The 20,067-nt window shown below is 38.7% G+C and overlaps 2 protein-coding genes across 6 annotated transcripts; both read left to right on the plus strand.

Annotated features, from left to right (window-relative positions):
- The first annotated feature begins 8,711 nt into the window (after positions 1-8,711).
- LOC100249580 (uncharacterized) lies at positions 8,712-19,705 on the plus strand. Of its 5 annotated transcripts, none has more exons than XM_010665743.3 (10): positions 8,724-9,273; positions 10,303-10,530; positions 10,654-10,775; positions 11,017-11,077; positions 11,309-11,449; positions 12,386-12,493; positions 12,731-12,959; positions 13,067-13,318; positions 14,824-14,910; positions 19,300-19,705. In XM_010665743.3, the coding sequence occupies exons 1-9, from the start codon at positions 9,112-9,114 to the stop codon at positions 14,904-14,906; spliced, it is 1,386 nt and encodes a 461-aa protein (XP_010664045.1). In that variant the 5' UTR covers positions 8,724-9,111; the 3' UTR covers positions 14,907-14,910; positions 19,300-19,705. The 5 variants fall into 5 exon arrangements, 4 of the variants coding, with proteins under 4 accessions (XP_010664043.1, XP_010664046.1, XP_010664045.1 ...); XM_010665742.3 differs by lacking the exon at positions 19,300-19,705 and adding an exon at positions 15,111-15,149 and having other exon boundaries at positions 8,725-9,273; XM_010665741.3 differs by lacking the exon at positions 19,300-19,705 and having other exon boundaries at positions 8,712-9,273; positions 14,824-15,444.
- Positions 16,747-19,115, plus strand: LOC100258108 (protein LYK5). Its single transcript, XM_002277295.4, has one exon. It carries the CDS (start codon positions 16,771-16,773, stop codon positions 18,841-18,843), a length of 2,073 nt encoding a protein of 690 aa, XP_002277331.3. The 5' UTR covers positions 16,747-16,770; the 3' UTR covers positions 18,844-19,115.
- Positions 19,706-20,067: the final 362 nt, after the last annotated feature.

The raw sequence follows: 20,067 nt of genomic DNA on the forward strand, positions 1-20,067 counted from the left end.
AGGGAGAAGCAACTTGAGTGTTGTTTGGTGGGCTGTTTTGGTGATAGCCTGAAGTCCATTCCTCTACTGCCTTCCTTGAAGAGGTTGACGTTTGAAAGTTGGTTGCTTAAGGGGGATTTAAGAATTTCCAGGTTGGGTGGGGCCCTTGTGTTATTTGAGTTTCAAAATAAATGGGAAGCTGATATGGTGCTTTTAAGAGGGAGCAGACGATTCAAGAATAGAGAATTTATCTTGCAAATGTGGGGACCGGAAATGGGATGCACTTGGAAAGAGAGCCACACTAAAGAAGTTTGGGTGAAGGTTGAAGGACTTCCTCTTCATCTTTGGAGTAGAGAGGTTTTTAAGAGAATTGGAGAGTGTTGTGGGGGGTTTGTAGTTGTGGATGAGGAAACCGCTTTCTTCTCTCAACTGTAGTGGGCTAAGATTTTGGTTAAAGCTTCGGGGAAGAAATGGTCAAGATCTTTGCAGGTGGAGGTTGGAAACTCTTGTTGGGAGCTTAACCTGTGGTGGGAAGCTTCACCGCGGGTGTTGCATGCTGAGTCGAGTTCCTGGTTGCAGATGAAAAAAAGGCGTGAGGTTAGGGATGAAGGTGCAGGCGTTACACGCGCTGGAGCTAAAGTACGGGAACTTCATTTTGAATTTCAATACAGGGGGTCAGATGTGTAGGTGACATGTGGCAGTGGTCAAAGGCATGTAGACGGTAATAGAGGTAAGCCGGCTGTAGCTCTTGTTGAGGACTCTTCTGTGAATGGGCCTAGGCCCAAGTTCGTTGGCTGGGTATTTTTTCAAGGTGCAAGTGAGCTGGTTTTAAAATGAGCAAGGGGTTGGGCCGAGAGCCTTTATTCCCAAAGTCCAGTGGGTTCGGGCTGGGGAAATGTGTCAAAATAGCATTTTGGGCCTTTGATTCCTGAGGCCCATCTAGGTCTTTTTGGAGAGCACGTCTCTTCTAGGGCTCCCTTTGTGAATGTCGGGGATAACGTGGGGATGAAACAGGAGCTCCTGGCAGTGGGAGAAACCGATGTCAAGGGTGCGTCTCTTGTTCGTCTAAAACTCACCGATGAAGGGATTTTGGATGAAGCTTCCAGGTACCCCTTTCACCACAAACTCTCTCTTCTCTCTTTGGGGCTTGGGGCTTCTTCTCCTTTCTTGGGGCTCGTTGGTGTTGTGATGGGAATGGAGGGGAATTCCAATGGGTTGTTTGGGGCAGCGGAAGGTGCAAGGAGTAGGGTTCTATTGTGTGATCTTTTCGGCTCATGAATAGTGGAATTTGGCTTCGCGGGCTGCGGGAGGCGGTGCAGGTGGGTCCGAGCTAGCTATAGTCCTTTTTGGATTGGGTTTGGAGAGTCCTTTAGCGGAAATGATGGCCCTTCATCTAGAAGAGGGGGAGGAAGAGGAAGGTTGGAGTTCCAGCTGCCTTGTGAAGTTCAGTCGTTGTTAGGTATGTCGATAGAAGGCTTTGAGGAGGAAATATTGTACCTTTTGAAGAGAATGGAGGGGATAATTGAACAAAAGAGCAAGAAAGATGTGTATAGAAAGACAAAGTCTTCGACTTCAAAAGCCAAAAGGGAATTAAAGAAGTTGGAGTGGACAGTAAGCTACAAAAGAACTATAGTGGTTACATTTACAGGCACGTCTGGAGGGGTTTCTGGATCGGGGTGCAAATGAAGATACGGATTTTATCATGGAATGTAAGAGGGGCAAACGATAGTGATAAGAGCAAAATCATTAAGTCCATTATAAAATCCAATAAAGTGGATGTGATGTGCCTATAGGAAACTAAAATCAAGGAAATGAGTATGGAGCTTGTCCATAGTCTTGGGGTGGGAAGATTTTAGACTGGAGGACAATTAACTCTAGGGGGGCAACTGGAGGTGTTCTGGTGTTATGGGACAACAGATTGGTTGAATTGTTGGAGGTGAAAGAAGTGATGTTTATAGTTTCATGTTGGTTTAAGAATTGTGTGGATGAGTTGAGGTGGGTATTCACTGGAGTATATGGGCCGATGTACAATAGGGATAGAGAGGTTTTCTGGGAGGAGCTCAGGTCAATAAAAGGGTTATGGAGAGACCCTGGTGTGTGAGGGGAGAAATCTGGTCAGATATCCAGAGGAGCATAGTAGAGGGGGTGGGTTTTCTGCTTCAATGAGGAGATTTACAGAAGTGATGGAAGATCTGGAGCTAAGGGACTACCCTTAATAGGGGAGTCCGTTTACTTGGTGAGGCGGGTTAAATAACCAGTCATAGTCTAAGCTGGACAGGTTCTTAGTGATAGATGATTGGGACAATATGTTCAATGGGGCCGTGTAGGGGATCCTTGCTAGACCAGTCTCTGATCATTTTCCCATCCTCCTTGAAGGTGGAGATTTGAAGAGGGGTCCTTCACCGTTCAGATTTGAGAACATGTGGCTAGAGAAAAAATGGTTCATGGATTAGATGAAGAGGTGGTGGGAGAGTTTATTTTTTACTGGGTCTTTCAGCTTTGTTTTGGAGACAAAACTAAGAGCCTTAAAAGATATCTTAAAGATCTGGAACAAAGAAGTTTTTATTTTAATTGACACTAAGAAGAGTGAAGCTCTTAGACAGGTGGAGTACTGAGATGAATTGGAGAAACATTCAACTCTGAGTTTGGAGGATTGTGAAGCAAGGAAGAAGACTAAGGAGGCTTATAAGACTTGGGTGTTGAAGGACGAAATTTCTTGGAGAATAAGTCTAGGGAATTGTGGTTGAAGAAGGGGGACAATAACACTAGATTCTTTCACAAGATGACGAATGTCCACAATAGAAGAAATTGGTTGTCCAAGTTGAAAGTGAATGGTTGTTGGTATACGGAGGAGAATGATTTAAAAAATAGAGTGGTGGGGGCGTTTAAGAAGTTGTATACTGATGAAAGGGGGTGGCATCCTTGTGTTGAGGGGCTGTCTTTCATGAGGTTAGCTAGTAATGAGGCTAAGGGGTTGGAGATTCCTTTTTCGAAAGGAGAGGTGTTTGCAGCGTTGTCAAATTTAGGCAAGGATAAAGCCTCCGGTCCGGATGACTTTACCATGGCTTTTTGGTTGTTTGTTGGGACGTAGTAAAGATAGAAATCATGGGTTTTTTTAGGGAATTCCATGAAAGGGACAGATTTGTTAAATCTTTGAATGCAACCTTCTTGGTCTTAGTTCCAAAGAAGGGAGATGCAGAAGATTTGTAGGATTTTAGACCAATCAGCCTTGTAGACATCCTCTACAAGTTGTTGGCCAATAGAATTAAAAATGTGATGGGGAAAGTGATTTCGGAGTCCCAAAATGCCTTTGTGGAGGGTAGACAAATTTTGGATGCAGTTTTGATTGCAAACGAGGCCGTGGACTCAAGGTTGAAAGACAATGTTGGAGGGTTGTTATGCAAGTTGGATATAGAGAAGGCTTATGATAATGTTAGTTGGAGCTTTTTGTTGGCAGTTCTTGAAAAAATGGGTTTTGGGGAGAGATGAATAAAGTGGATAGATTGGTGCATTTCCACTGTGAAATTCTTCGTTTTAATTAATGGTTCTCCATCCAGTAAGGGGGGAGGGGGTTGAGACAAGGAGATCCCCTCCCCCCTTACTTGTTTGTGATAGCCATGGAAGTGTTTAGTAGTATGTTGAGAAGGACTATTAGTGGGGGCTTCTTATCTGGTTGGAGGGTGAGATGTATGAGTGGTGAAGGCTTTCAAATCTCGTATTTGTTATTCGTGGATGACACGTTGGTTTTTTGTGAGAAGTCTTTAGATCATATGACTTATCTAAGTTGGCTTCTCATGTGGTTTGAGGCATGTTCAGGGTTGAAGATCAACTTAGAGAAAAGTGAGCTGATCCCGGTGGGAAGAATGCACGATATAGAGGGATTGGCCTTGGAGTTGGGTTGTAAAGTGGGTGGGCTTCCTTCTTGTTATCTGGGATTGCCTTTAGGGGCACCTTTCAATTCATTGGCGGTGTGGGATGGGGTTGAAGAGCGTTTTTGCAAAAGACTTGCTATGTGGAAGAGACAGTATATATCTAAAGGGAGGAGACTCACTATAATAAAAAACACTCTTTCTAGGATGCCTATTTACTTTATGTCTCTCTTCTACTTGCTAAGAAAAGTGAGGTTGAGATTAGAGAAGATTCAGAGGGATTTTCTGTGGGGTGGGGGAACTCTCGTCCAAAAACCTCACATTGTTAGATAGAACTTGGTTTGCTTGGAAAAAAGACGGGTGGGCTAGGTGTGAGAAATTTAGCTTTGATGAATAATGCTCTTTTGTGCAAGTTGAATTAGATGTATGCTAATGAGAGAGAGGCGTTGTGGAGGCGTGTAATTAGCCTTAAGTATGGCGAAGAGGAGGGAGGATGGCGTACTCGGGATGTAATTGGGAGAAACTGTGTTGGGCTTTGGAAAGTGATCAGGAAGAAGTGGTTGCTATTAGATGGTAGGTTAACTTACCATGTGGGTAATGGGCAAAAAGTGAGATTTTGGAAAGACAAGTGGTGCGGAGATGGGCTACTTTGTGAGTCCTTCTCCTCTCTTTTCTCCATTTCCATGTCTAAGAATGTTTGGGTTTCGGAGGTTTGGAACCCCGTTGGAGATGGGGATGGCTGGACTCATCTTTTTGCAAGGGCGTTTAATAATTGGGGGATCGATTTGGTGGAGTGTTTGTTGCAGAAGATCCATGCCTTCAAGGTTCAAAGGGACGAGAAAGATAGACTGATCTGTATAGCTTCAAATGATGGTGCTTTCTTAGTTAAGTCTCTTTATTCTATGTTGAAGCGAGGAGGTTCTTCTACATTCCCTAGCGAAAGAATTTGGAGGGTAAGAGTGCCTCCAAAGGTAGCTTTCTTTGCTTGGAAGGCTTCCTGGGGTAAAGTCTTAACTTTGGAGCAACTTCAAATGAGGGGGTTCTCTGTGGCAAACAGGTGATTTCTTTGTCTATTCGAAGCAGAAACGGTGGATCATCTCTTACTTCATTGTGTTAAGACGCGGGTCCTATGGAACATTTTTTTTTCTCTTTTTGGTGTATCTTGGACTCTTTCGTGTATAGTGAAGACAACCCTTCTTGGATGGAATGGAGTGTTTGTGGGGAAAAGACGCAAGAGGGCTTGGCAAATGGCTCATTTATGTTTATTTTGGTCAGTCTGGAAGGAGAGAAATAGACTAGGTTTTGGGAATGAGGAACTCTCGCTTCAAATGTTGAAATATTCTTTTGTATGTAATCTTTGGTCTTGGGTAAGAGTTTCCTTAGTAAAAAACCCTTCTTCTCTTGTAAGTTTCTTAGACTGGATAGGTTCCTAGTAAGGGAAGGTGGTGTGTATACTCCCTGTATACTTCAAGGGCACTGGTTTTTTGGTGTTTCCCCTTTTTGATTAATATACTTACTTTTTTACTTATATATAAAAAAAATAATGCAAGCGTAGAAAAAGGATTAGGGTTTTTAGAAAAAAATGAGAAATGAAACACTTAACAGATGAAGTTATTAGAAAAAGAAGGTGATAGAAAGCAAAAATAAAGAGAAAATCCATGGTTTACAGTAACAAGATCTCGAGAATGAAGAGTAAGATGAGCAAATAATCTAATCAAATGAGGAAAAAGAGACGATAGCTTGATAACTTCTCCTCAGCAGCCCACAATCATAGAAATTGGGTGAATCGAGTGAAAGAGATTAGGGTGAAGAAAAGGGAATACGGTTTTCAAAAAATGAGAAAAATGAAGAAGAGAACGAATGGATGAAGAAGGGGGTTTTCATAAATGGGGAACATGGTTTTTCTTAATTCTTGATGATGCTTATGTTGCACCCATGTGGCAAAATGTGTCATATTTTTATCAATATTTTTCAATGTGCATTTTTTTTAAATATTATATTTTAATAAAAAATCCCTTTGGTAAGCTCCTTAAAAAGTTTCCTCCTCCACCAATATGGCGGGTGGTCAATGAAATCTCATTTTCTCCTTTTCATTTTTTCAAGAAAGACATATGCTTCACTAGATGCCCTCATATTGTCATCGCTTTCATATTAGCTACAAATCAAACCTCATTCTTGATTTGCACTTTCTAGTGTGGGGACTCCCCTCAATACTGCCTGGATAACTGCTATAGTGTCTAAAACCTTTCACCTGGACCACATAGGCATGCGGCAAATGACACCGGACTCCCTATGCGGGCAACATATTCCAGCCAGCCTTCAAGACCCTTTTGCTACATGTAATCGTTTACATCTGACATGGAAGTGGTTGATGTGATATCTCATGATTCTCACGTCCATGTCAATTGATTATCACACATCACCCCATACCTCCAGCAAGTTGAAATGACATGTAGCTACATCATGACATTACTGCTGACGGCACCTACCAGCCACCCAAAACTGTAATGATTGCCCTGCCACCTGCAGGGCAGCCATCATTACAGAGAAAGTCAAAGTGCCTAATCAACACTATAGTGGCTTTCTCTTGAGCACTATAAAAAACCCTCCTAAAGCATAAACCAGGTGCGTGCGCTTAAGCTAACCTATTCATTATCTCATTGAAAGGGTCTGACCTACTTGTGTCTAACTTAAGCTTTGAAGGGGCGTGCTCAGACCACCTGTCCGAACATCCTTTTTGCAGGGAAGAAGATCACCTAGTTCTCCGTTGTTGGGTAGAAGCTCTAAGAGACACAACATAAGAAGGATCTGATCTCAATTGACATCACATCAACATCTAAGACATTGTTTTGCATGGAATGATTCTCTTTAACTTGTAGCTAAAAAACAAGGAATGTCATAGTCGTTTACCAACTCAATCAGGTTTTCAAAATTAATGGGGCTTGAGGTTTACCTTTGTATGTAGCAGTCTTATGTGATTATGTGAATATAAGGTCCACCAACTTATCAGGTTTTCAAAATTAATGGGGCTTGAGGTTTACCTCTGTATGCAGTGGGCTTATGTGATTATGTTTATATAAGCCCAATCTAACTTAATCTAACCTCTAACCTCCACTAATTGTAATAGACATGACATTGAATCCCAGTAATTGAGGCAATCGTCTAGGACTTCTTGGATTATTGATTCTATACCACCAATTTGATTCATTGTCCAACATTTCTCTAATATGCCCAAATATGAAGCAAATTTCATCCCTCTAGATTTTTACATTAGCAAATATGTAACAATATTTTCCTCTCTCATTTAGTATCCTTTAGATTTTAACCAGCAAATATGTCATAAGTATTCCTCTTTATCTCATGATGTCACATTTTCTTCTTGAATGGGTTCTCCTAAAAATATTATTTAACATCTTATTAATTGTTTTTATACTCTTCTTCTCAAATGGGACTCTTTTATAAAACATTCTCCTTTGCTTTGTAACCATGCTCAATCTACTACTAATCTTATTACCAACATATGCCCCCAATTTCATTTTACAAAATTGTTGTTTGCTTTTATAAAGCCCGTAAAGTATATTCATTCTTAGTGATGGGCTTTATACAGTGTTTTCTTGCCATGTGTGCCATAGATAAATTCACACAAATGGGGAAAATTACTTCAACCCTCACAAATGTATCTAACCATAATTAACATTGCTCTTCCACATAAAATAGAGTTTTTGTCCTATTGTTTTCTTGATATGGTCGTTGGAGGATTGAAAATGGACTTAAATTTGGCGAACAAGATAAATGAAATTTAATAATTTGCTCACTAGGTTAGTGATGGCTTCAAGAGCTTTAATACAACATTCATAAATAAAATATGATTAAGTGATATTTTATTGTAACTTCTTTAATCTAGTGCAAGAATAGGACAAAAAGGAATAAGGAAAGAAAAACAAAAAGAGAAGGAGAATGAACATAAGAATGAAAATGTTAATTCACCTTGATTGAGCCTCAATCACCCTTTTATATGTTGCATATGAGCATGGTTAAATAATTTGATATTTGATTAAATGCTTGAGATCATGGTTTAATATTTAAGTTATTACAGGACAATGAGAGTTGAACCGAGAGAGCCCATTGCAATTGAGTGGTTATAACCGTATTGGTTGGCCCTACAATTTTAGGAGGATGATTGAATGTTTGTTTTGCTAAAGTGGGCCTAAGATTGTTTAATAAAATAAACTTAATATCATCATTGAGTCCTAAAAGGAGAATTGTTTTGCTAAACTGTTTTAAAGGGGAAAACATACTTTAGGAGTGGTTTAATAAGACTTGGGCTTGCTTTGACCAATCCTATAAAGTTGATGAGTCTATCTAAATTATTGGTTTAAATTAATTGAAATGTTTATGGCAAGATTGCTCGACCTTGATTAGGTGAGCCAATTGTTTTGAAATGGGCCAAACCTTGGCAAAGGGTATGTTAAGTGAATTGGACAATTGCTCCCCAATAAAACCTACACTTCTGAAATATCTTCCACTAAAAGTGTTTCCAATTTCCAATATCCATAAAATCTACCTTAAAAATTCCAATTTTGTCCCGTTATTCTTCAGGACATCATTCAAATTGGCATGGCATCAACTGGTAAGCCGACCTCTTGAACGCCCAAATTATGGCTCAAAACACATATCATGTGCATTTGGAATTATATTATTGTAATCATTCAAATGTGAATTTGGACAAACAGTTAAACATGAGCCAACAAGAAAGCGGTTGAAGTTTAATGAATGGGGTCGAAGCACCGCATTTTTGGTTATGGGAACTTTTGGGGGGCACGAAGTCGATAAAAGTATTCAGTTGGAGGGAAGCGATGCCCTGGTGGGTCGGTCAGTCGGTGGAGGCCAAAGCTTGGTCCTCAGTGAGGCGTGCTCGGTACGTGTTTTAATGTGGAATGTGACTCGGACAAGTAAAAAAAAAAGAAGCCAAAAATGGAAAATAGAAATGGGCGATTCATTCATAGCTCTCATAAGGAAAAAAAGAATAACGAAGAAAGGAAAAAGAGTCGTTGATGGATTCCTTCTTTTGTGTAACTTTAAGCATGGAAGGAATAACAACGAGGGTGAAGGGTGAAGGGTGAAGGGTGAAGGAGCTTTTTCTCGTTCACTGCAACTGCCACAGATTGTGGATGCCAAATTGCCAATACAATTGGTCTTCGGGCACGGCTTTGTTGTGTGTTTGCAGGTTCTTTGGCTTGTTCATAATTGGAAATAGCTGAAAATGGGAAGGTCGGTGTTGGAACTGTGGTTGCTGTGGTCGGTGGTGATGCGAGTCATGATCGCCCTACCAATTGCGTACAGCGCTTCGTCTACTTCTTCTCAAGAGGCTCTTCTTGTTTCTCGAATTGCCTTTGGATCATGCGCCAACCAAAGCGCTCCTCAGGTTTAGGGCTTGTTCTTTTCTTTCGACACATCTCTTTGATTTCTTGTTTTTTTTTTTCACTTTCTCTTCTTGTCTCTCTTCTTCTTCTTCTCCTCTTTTTTAAAATGATTTTTATTACTATTTTCACATGTTCTTGGTGCTTATTCCTTTTCTTTTGGCATTCTCTATTGCATTCATAGGTCATTACCATCTACTTGCCACAAACAACAACAGAAAAAGATAAAGAACAAAAAAAAAAAAAAAAGGAAAAGAAAAGTAAGAAAGATTTATCATCATCCTATTTGTAAGGGGAAATCTCATGTATAAATTATATCTGCGATGTATCCCATCCATTTTTGTTTCAGCAGAAGCTTTCTTCCAACCTTTTGGGATTGGCTACAGAAGTCATGTTCTTCCAAACCCTTGTAGCTTTCGGTATTGAATTTAATTTTCTAATTTGGTTGCTGGGAATCAAATTTGGAGTCTAACTACAAGCCATCAACTTTCTTGGTTTTTCCTTTCCATTACATTTTCATCAAACATCAATTTCCAGCAAATATTGAGCATTTAGATGGTAACTTCCATCCATAAATTCTTGAATCTCTATATTTTTATATTCATGTAAATATGTGAACTGCTTGTGTCTCTTTATACATTGAAGCATCATTCAGTTCCTATTCTGCATAAAAAACAGAGCGTGCTTCCACCAATTAGTTAATTAAAATATGACTTCACTCCGATGATATTACTACCCTATGATCTTGTAATGGTACACTGAATTCTAAGATATTGTGGCATCCATTTCACTCAATTCTAAAGTCAAATGAGCACTATTTTAACTTGCATTTTCAACAATTTGGATTGAGGTGGCTTCATTTTATTATCTTTCATTTATTTACATCTCTCAGATCATGGCTACCTTTTATGGATGAATCAATGTTTTGGACCCATTCATGAAAGGATTTTTTTGCAATCTTTGAAGATATTCTATGCAGAAATTTTTTTGATTGGATGGTCATTGGCTGATGTTAAAACTTTTCTTGTTTGCAGCCCATATGGAATGCAATAATTGATTTTGATCCTCAAATTTTTATTTGGTTGGGTGACAACATCTATGGGGATGTTAGGCGCCCTTTCAAATTATTTGGAAAAGAAAGGACTATTGGGCCATGGAAGAATGTTCCCAGGTTTATTCCTTCCTCAGAGCGGGAAATGCAGTCCAGATATAAGAAAACTAAGACAAATCCTGGTTATTCTCGTCTTCTAGAGAATACTAAGGTGTGCCACGCAATAATTTTAAATTAAACCTAGTGGGAGGCAAATGCTCATTTATTGAATGATCAAATTCTTTATGTCTGACCTTCTCTTATTGTCTAACCAACTTATACATGAGTATTTTAGGTGATTGGTACATGGGATGACCATGACTATGGGTTAAATGATGCTGGAAAAGAATTTAATGGGAAGATCACTAGCCAAAGGCTTCTCCTGGATTTCTTAGATGAACCTCAAGATAGTCCACGGTAAGCTATCCTCCTTTCACAAGATAATTATTCTTGATTGTGTACCTTTCTTCTATAAGTTGGTTAAGATATTGCTACACTCCCACACAATGTGTCAACCTATGAGAAATAGATGAAAATTGATGGCACTGTAAGGATTCATATGATAAGGGTAATTTACTTTTGTATTTAATGACAAATTTATTGCTTCTCTTGGCGAAGTTGTGCTGTTTTATCACTTGCTATGGGTTCAATATTGTAGGCGCAAGCAGGCTGGTGTTTATACATCATACACATTTGGTCCTGTCGATAGGCAGATTAAGGTATCAAAGCTAATGAATTTAGATACTCTGCTCATACTTTATTTCTTTCATATAGGAGATTGTAAACAGACCTTCAGTGGTCAGGTTCTGTGTGTGTGTGTTTGTACTAGTTTAGTATCTGCAAGCTGCTTTTGGTGATTCTTATTTGTATTCCACAAACTACTGACTGCACATTTAGACAGAGACCTACATGGACCTCTTGTTCTGATTGAGTATGACGAACTTCTTCAGGTTATTCTTTTAGATACTAGATACCATAGAGATCCACTGTTCAGTGACGGAAGCATATTGGGGAGCTCACAATGGACATGGTTAGAAAGTGAGTTGAAGGGCCCTGCATCAGCCCTTACCATAATCGGATCCTCTATTCAGGTATTGCATAAATTTCCTGTATTGCATAAATTTATTGTCTAATTGTAATGGCTACAGTGCATGCAGTTATCATTGTTTACATGACAAAGCACATGCATTTTTTGTTTTTAAGGCTGGTTACGGTTAGGAAACATCATAAGGAGTTAAATACATCATTGAGCAATTGTGCGTCTACCCCTTCCAATTTATCTTCTTTGAGATTTTTTACATTGCCAATTTTGTAGCCGATTTTAGATTGCGTATTGGACAAACATCCTAGTTGGAATTCAGAATGAAGTTTTCTAAGTATCTGATTCTCTCTGCCTTCCTCTCTCCTGCTTAAATAAAACTGAATCTTGCTTGGCTAGATCACCTGAGGTAGACTGGATTCATTTGGCTTACCTAATAGACCTGAATTCTGGTAATAAGAATGTGGACCATCTGGATATGGTTTCTGTTCCATATGGAAAATTCTGGTCATAGCATTCTGGAATGCCGTGAAATTGATAGCAATAATTCACCATAGATTTACTCTGCTGAGTTGAAGGTAATTGATTACATAGAAATAAAAACCATTTCTTTGATGGTGTTTAGGGTCCTACTCCTATAAGCATTTCTTTGATGGTTGTTTACCATGACTATTAACTAGCACAAAATTGGTCTGCCTCTTGTATGCACCTGAGTGTTTTGGGAGTCACTCGGATATAAGCAACATTGTTGTCATGTAAAGACCTGTAAGCATGGTTTTTTGTTTCAGCTTGTAGTTTGTTATTGATGTTTTGCTATCACAAGCTGTTATTTACAAACTCTTCCTAGATGGATTGTCATTTATAATATCTTCCTGGATGGATTGCTTCTTAGATTGTTTGGAAATGTTAAGCTAGATTTTTATTAGGAGGTTTTTTACTGTGCAATTTGGCATGATCAGTCTGCCTTTCTTATTTTTCTACACTTCAGGTTATTTCAAATCTTTCAGCAATAACCGGTCCAATATTTTATTTAGAGTGTTGGGGACGGTTTCCAAAGGAGAGAGAACGCCTTTTTAAATTGATAGCAGATAGCAAGGTGGTAAATCTTTTATTTGAACTCCAAATTCAATTTCATGTTGCATATTTCCAATTTTGTGCCGCAATTTTCAATTATGATCTCATATTTTGTGGCACAAGAAACTCGTGTGTGGCAGTTTTCCCCCCCTTATTCTGGGAGTGGAGAACATTTAACCATATAATGCTAGACATCTAAAACTGTTATTCCTTTTTCTTTTTAAACTTTCCATGTTACAATTCCTCTTTTCTTGTTTAGAGAGATGGGGTCTTCTTCATAAGTGGAGATGTTCATTTTGGAGAAATTACCAGGTATGACTGTGCCACTGGATATCCATTGTTTGACATAACAGCTAGTGGGATTACCCAAGCTGTTGAGAAGGCAGTCCCACCACCATTAAATTTCATAGTCAGATTTGTGGCATGGTTAGCACCAACTACAATGAGAGTTATGGGCCAACACTGCAGACGCAAATCATGCACATATGGTATACTTTTTAACATTGGGATTGTTATTGTTTACGCACCTTCTGGCAAGGATATGTCATGAGGTTTTCAGCTTATTGATCTTAAAAGGGGATTGGACTTTCTCTAGGCCAGCCAAATTTTGGAGCAATCGAGATAGATTGGGATGCAACTCCAGTCACAGTGAAAATGGAAGTAAGAGATGTGAATGGATTTCCAGTGCTAAGTGTAAATACCTCATTATTGGAACTGCAAGCCCAAAGCGTAGGAGCTTTGTACAGCATTAAACCTGGAGAATATAGGAAGCACTGCTCTCTTGAAGTCACTCTACCATGGATTGTTAGACACCGCCTGGCTATTCTATTCTTCTGTGCTTTAGCTAGTAAGTTGTCTTAGATACTTGCAACATCTTTTTTAAATGCTTCTTCACCTAATTTGTTCTCTTGCTTCAGCACATGAAATTTTCAGTGCTTCATACAATCTGAGGAGCAAAGATTTGCCAGATTGTAAAAGGAAAAAAATGATGACGGACCTGGCATTTTCTTTATACTCTGGTTTCTATATTAGAACTTTTTTTTTTGGTCTGATACTCTTTTTCCACTTGTGGAAATTTACTTTTCACAAACAATGCATTTCTAATACCATTTGTATTTCCTCATGAATCCAATGGAAATCAGTAGAACAGGCAGTTCCATGCATCTTTTTTAATTTTTTGTAGTCTGTTGTGAAATATGAACATAATTTTATATTTTGTTTGCCGTCAAATCTTATGGTTGTATGCACTAACATATAGTTTGGAAGCATCACTTCCATATCAGATTATTGCTCTTTTTTTTTTGTGTTTATTTGTCTTTCCCTATGTTTTAATCTTTGTTGTTTGATCCTACATTATGAATTTTTTTTGCATCTATGGCCTTCTTATCAAAACAACTTATGTTTGCCTACTGTTCTTATACTTATTTTTTATCCTAGTTTTTGTGTTCTTATACTTTTTTATATCAAATTTTTACTAGTAAAATTGAATAATGTTTGTAGAAAAATGCAGTGTTTAATTGTGTTTTTGTATTCCATTTTAAATTCCAAATATATTTTTGTTTCTTTTATCCTGCAGTCAAATCTTGTGGTTCTATATTGCACATTATTGCCCATCTTTTTATGCATTTGCATGTATTCCTTGTTAATTTTCTTCATTCTCCAGCTGACTTCAAGAACATCTTTGCAACCCATTTTTTGATTGGCAAATAATTTTGATAAAAAAAAAAATTTTTTTTTGATCGGCAAATAAGATTATATATGGATTTATATGTAAGAAAAGTGCAATCTTTTGCAACCCATGTCTGCCATTCTTTCTTGGACTTATTTTTATCCTAGCTTTTAAAATTCTTTTCGAATATTACTATACTCATTTTTTGCTAACCTTTTTTTTTTTTTTTTGTGGTTATTGTTTGAACTTCATTGATTGATGACATTAATTAAAAATTGTCATTTTTTAAATATCATCTGCACTTCATTTTTACTTCTGACTACATTTTTTTTTTCTTTTTATGGATTCCAAACCCTACTTTTTATTTTTGAAATGCCCTACACATTTCATTTTGTTTAAGACAGATAATGCTGTTCTTCAACTTTTCCTCATAAATGTTATCTCTTGTAAAGAAAAGTTTAAAAGAACAGCCCTACCATCTGACAAGGAACCAAGTTTTTTCTACTCCTGTGTGTACCTAGTCTCTTTTCAACCCACCACCAGGTGGTGTTTCCACATTGGATGATGATCAAGTAATCCTGTAATTGTATCAGTGTTTTTATACTGCATAATCTCCTTGTTGCATTTGCTATGCTCCTATTCCTCCGAGATTGATTTGTGCTGTTTCCAATTCCATGTTGCAGTGTTGCTTCTCACCTTGGCTGGGCTCACTTTCACTGCTATATCAGTTATTAGACGATGCCTCTGCAAAGACAAGCTTGATTAACAAAGTGAGTGATGATAATATTATAATTCAGCATAGATTTTCTGCTGCTGAACCAGTTCTTGAATTACTAATTTTAAAAATGTATTAGCATCAAAGATTCCTTGAGGTCTTTTATATGCACTGTCTGAATTATCATTATCAGTGTCCAGATTTTAGATTTGCTTCTATGTTCGTTGATATGATCTATTTTATTGTTGTTCAAAGGAGAGAATGAAAACATTCTTTTTGCTGCCACAAGCAAAAGCTATCATCCCAGATAAAATTAGAGGGTGACCCTGATGCAAGTAAAACCAATTTGCACAACTGCAAGATAATTTGAATCTCTGCCAGGAGCTAAGTATAGAGAACAAAAACCAATGTATGATGCAAGTGCCAGGGGAAAAGTTTTGTTAGATAAAAAGTGTTTCCCTGTCTGGGGTTATGGCTCTGTCCTAGTAGGAGATTCACAGTGCTTCTTGTAAAAATAAGAAGATTATTTGAATACTTATTCTTTGTATTATTGAAATTGACGGATATGATTGCATGTTGGGTAGGCTTCTGTTCTGGTTTTGATCTAGTTTCCGGTTTAGGTGAAATATTGTGGGATATCAGGTTTGGATATCCACTGTAAAACACCAGGAAACCAACTGGGTGAGGTGGAGCAATATATATCCACGTGAATAGCCAAACATTTAGGCGATGTTTAGTTCCTAGAAAAGTTGAGATAAAATGTAAGGGAAAGGAAATAAGAAAGAAAAAAAAAAAACGAAAGGAAGGAAAAAGTGAAAGATACTTTCCACGGTTGGCTTTTCTAGGCAGGCTTACCCGGTCGTACCCTTCGTAAATTCCTTTGGTTTGGAGCTATTATTTTGCTTCCATTGAATTGAAGAACTGCTTTTCCTTGTTGATGCTTGGTGCCTGTCTTGTTCATGCCGATTAAGAGATTGGCTTTCCCATGAGAATATGAAAGATCTCTTTTCTGTAGTTAGAGGTGAGGCTTCAGGTGATACAGCAGGTAGAGTCATATGAGGCTAATGGGTTGAAGCCTAAAGGTGGGTTAAAACTTAAACTTGCAACTTGAAAGGCCTCAGGAAGGAGTTTTGGGCAAAATAGCCATTTCATATAAAGAAATATAAGCTTTTGATCCCTTTCAAAATTCATGTTCAAACTAGTCTATTTATTACAATACAGGAGCCATGTCATAATTTTTTTTTCTCAAGACTCAATTTATTTTTTAATTAAAAATATAATAAATTAAATATCTTAAATTAATAAATTATATAATTTTATATCTTATTTATATGTCATATAATTTTATTATTTTAAGATTATTAATTTATTAATAAATAAAATATTTATTTATTTTTATATTTATTAATTTATCTTTATTGAAGTAATATTAGATCTTCAAGTTTAAACATATAAATTTTTAGTATTAAAGTTTATATTTTTAATTTCAATAATAATTTATAATTTAATATTTTTAATTAAATTTTAAAGTAAAAAAAATACATTGAAATCTCAATTGATAATTAAAGTTTTAATTCAAAAATAAAGTCTTGATATTTTAATTGAAAAATGAAGTTTTAATTAATAATTGAGATTTCAGTTTAAAATTAAAGCCTGGGGCTTTAATTTAAGTTAATATATATATATATATATATATTATATGACATGACTACGTGTTAATAAAAAGAAAAATTTGAAAATAAGTTTTGGAAAATGGAAAGATGTTATATTTGTTTCTGTAAATCATAAAACTCGTTACAGTCCAATTGCATTGGCGTCGGTCAAGCTGTCATGCGTGTCCCACACGGAGTGGCAACGACTATAAGGAGTCGAGGGCAGGCGTTGAATTCACTAGTTTATTATATATGCCTTATGGATGGTGAGAGGAGTGGGTGAAGATTGGTCATGGCTGGTTAAAAAAGTTTTCTTCCCCATCTCTCTGCCACAGAGTATGCAACTGCATATGGAAATGGAGAAGAATATGAACAGTCGTGTTTACATTAAATTTGGGGGGTGGTGGTGGAGGATGAGGATGGTACTCCTCCTCTTGGTCTGGATATCAGTAGCTCAGGCCCAACAATCCTATGTCAACAACCACCAGCTTGACTGTGACAACAACTTCAATGAGACGAATGGATTCCAGTGCAACGGGCCTAGATCATGCCATTCCTACCTGACCTTCCGATCTGCCCCTCCTTCGTACGACAGCCCACCCTCCATAGCCTACCTCTTGAATTCCGAACCAGCTCAGATCGCCACCATTAACGAAGTTTCCGATGTTGACACAATCTCCAAGGACACCGTCCTGATTGTCCCAGTCAACTGTTCCTGTTCAGGTGATTTCTATCAACACAACACCACCTACACCTTGAAATCTGCTTCCGAGACTTACTTCTCCCTCGCCAACAACACCTACCAAGGCCTCACCACTTGCCAGGCCCTCAAGGCTCAGAACCCTTATGACTATCGGAACCTCTCGGTGGGGTTGCATCTGCAGGTTCCGCTCATGTGCGCCTGCCCCACTGCGAATCAGACCGCCGCCGGATTTAACTACTTGCTTTCTTATCTCGTCACCTGGGGCGATACTATCGATTCAATCGCTAAAATCTTTGGTGTGGATGACGTGCAGTCCATATATGATGCCAATCGCCTCTCTTCTACTAGCGTTATTTACCCCTTCACCCCCATTCTCGTCCCGCTTAAGAATCCTCCCTCCAAGATCCAAACTACCGTCTCTTCGCCTCCGGCACCGTCTCCAGAAACCCCCATGGTCCCCTCTGGCGGAGGCAGTAATTCTTCCAAGAAATGGGTTTTCATTGGGGCTGGTATTGGAGCCGCTTTACTCGTTCTTTTAATCTCCTCTGGAATGATGTTTTGCTTCTTTCGCCGTCGCCGCCAATCTGGACAAGACAAGCCAGTTTTGGACTTGGGAGAAGCTACCAAGCTTTCAAAATCCCTGGAAAACAAAACATCTATGTCTATTTCTCTAGAAGGGATTCGTATTGAAATGGAGTCCCTCACCGTGTACAAGTATGAAGAGTTGCAGAAGGCTGCTGGGTATTTTGGTGAAGCTAACAGAATCAAGGGTTCTGTCTATAGGGCCTCGTTTAAGGGCGATGATGCGGCCATAAAGATGATGAAAGGAGATGTGTCTGAAGAGATCAACATTCTAAAGCAGATCAACCACAGCAAGGTGATCAGGCTTTCAGGTTTCTGCATACATGCAGGGAACACCTACCTTGTTTATGAGTATGCAGAGAATGGGGCTCTGAGAGACTGGCTTCATGGTGATGGTGAAACTTGTTCTACTCTGGGGTGGAAACAGAGGGTTCAAATAGCCTATGATGCAGCGGATGCCCTGAATTACCTCCACAACTTCATCAGTCCCCCATGTATACACAAGAACTTGAAGATCAGCAACATCCTCTTGGATGGTAACATGAGAGGCAAGGTCACCAATTTTGGACTGGCAAGGCGATTGGGGAATGAAGAGGGAGATGGAGGGGGGCTGCAACTGACGAGACATGTGGTGGGGACTCAGGGTTACATGGCTCCCGAGTACGTAGAGAATGGTGTGGTTACCCCAAAACTAGATATTTTTGCTTTCGGTGTTGTGATATTAGAGCTGTTAACTGGCAAGGAAGCTGCGCCTTCTCAAAAGAAAGAAGGAGGGGAGTTGTTATCTGTGTCAATAAATGAGGTGCTTCAAGGGGATAATGTGAGAGACAAACTGAGAGGCTTCATTGATCCTTGCCTTGCCCATGAGTACCCCTTTGATTTGGCTTTCTCCATGGCCCAGCTCGCCAAGTCATGTGTTGCCCATGACCTTAATGCTCGCCCAACCATGTCTGACATTTTCGTTATCCTCTCCAAGATTCTCTCCTCCTCTTTGGACTGGGATCCATCTGATGATTTTCAAGCCTCTGGCTCTCTAAGCCATGGTAGATAGGCAACCTTTATTTTTTATATTTTTTGTTTTTTGGCGCATCCATATATCCTATATGGAAGTTTACAATGAGACGAATCCACTCACAATAGTGGTGATTTTGTGAGCTTCTGCTTGATACAAGTCACACCTCGCACTTATCGTTTTTTCTCCTCTAGAAACTAGAAATGGAATGTAAAAGTAGGCATGAAGGAGCTGCCATGCCAGATGAAATTACAGTGATTGCAATGAAATTTAAAGTATTATCCGTGTTCCCCTGCTGGGGTTTAAAACAACTCACTCTGGAAATTCAAACTGTCCTCTGTTTTAATAAAGAGCATATGAATACTTCTGCATGCAATTGGTAAAATTGACAGATATGCTTCCATCTCAAGCAAACTTACATGCTATTTTTCACTTTGCATGGTTGCTCTTTCATCTAGTTTTAAGATTTGGATGAAATGCTGGGAAATCATGTAGGGTGTCAAGTTTGGTTGGGCACTGTAAACCACCGGGCAATCAGCTTTGAGAGGATTCATTCAGTAAAGTGAGATTGTCAATTGACAGGCTAGTTGGAGGGAATCGTTTGTAGCTGAGGTCTGAGATCATGCATGAAGTTGCTGGGTTATCTGATTGATCTTGTCGTAGAAAATGACATGAGGAGGGCATACTTATCTTAATCTTGATTCCAAGATGGATGGCGTTTCTTTTCTATTTCAGCAACTACCCTTAATCTTGTCATCTTGGTTCTAGCAGGTGAAGATGCCACTGCTTTTTCCTGTGTGTCCAAGTCAGGGTTTTTTTTTTTTCTGACAGATGTTGTAACATCAGCATTCTCTGACCATTTGGAGTTTTAATCCTCTAGTGTTTCAAACTTTCCCTCCAATTTGAAGACTCTGAATACATGCTGTAGCTTCACAACCAGGCGGTAGATGTTGGCTGTGATATTTTGGGCCTACCATCATTTGCAGACATATCACAGACAGGAGAATTCAAGATGAATTATTCCTCAATCTCAAGATTATGTTCTTGCTCAGGCCTTGTCAGGTGTGACCTTATATTATTCTAATTTCTACATGCAGGGCAGATGCTCAGTATAAACCCTGCCTGCTTCTCCTTCATCCGCATCCACGTGTTCCTTGCCTCGCTCCACATTTCCAATATCTCCAGCAAGTATGACATTTCTTAATTTAAGAAGTGCTCTGCATACAAAGAACCTTAGAATGAAACAAACATCTCATAAAAGTA

This window comes from Vitis vinifera, chromosome 18 (genome assembly GCF_030704535.1).
Source record: "Vitis vinifera cultivar Pinot Noir 40024 chromosome 18, ASM3070453v1".
Taxonomy (NCBI): domain Eukaryota; kingdom Viridiplantae; phylum Streptophyta; class Magnoliopsida; order Vitales; family Vitaceae; genus Vitis; species Vitis vinifera.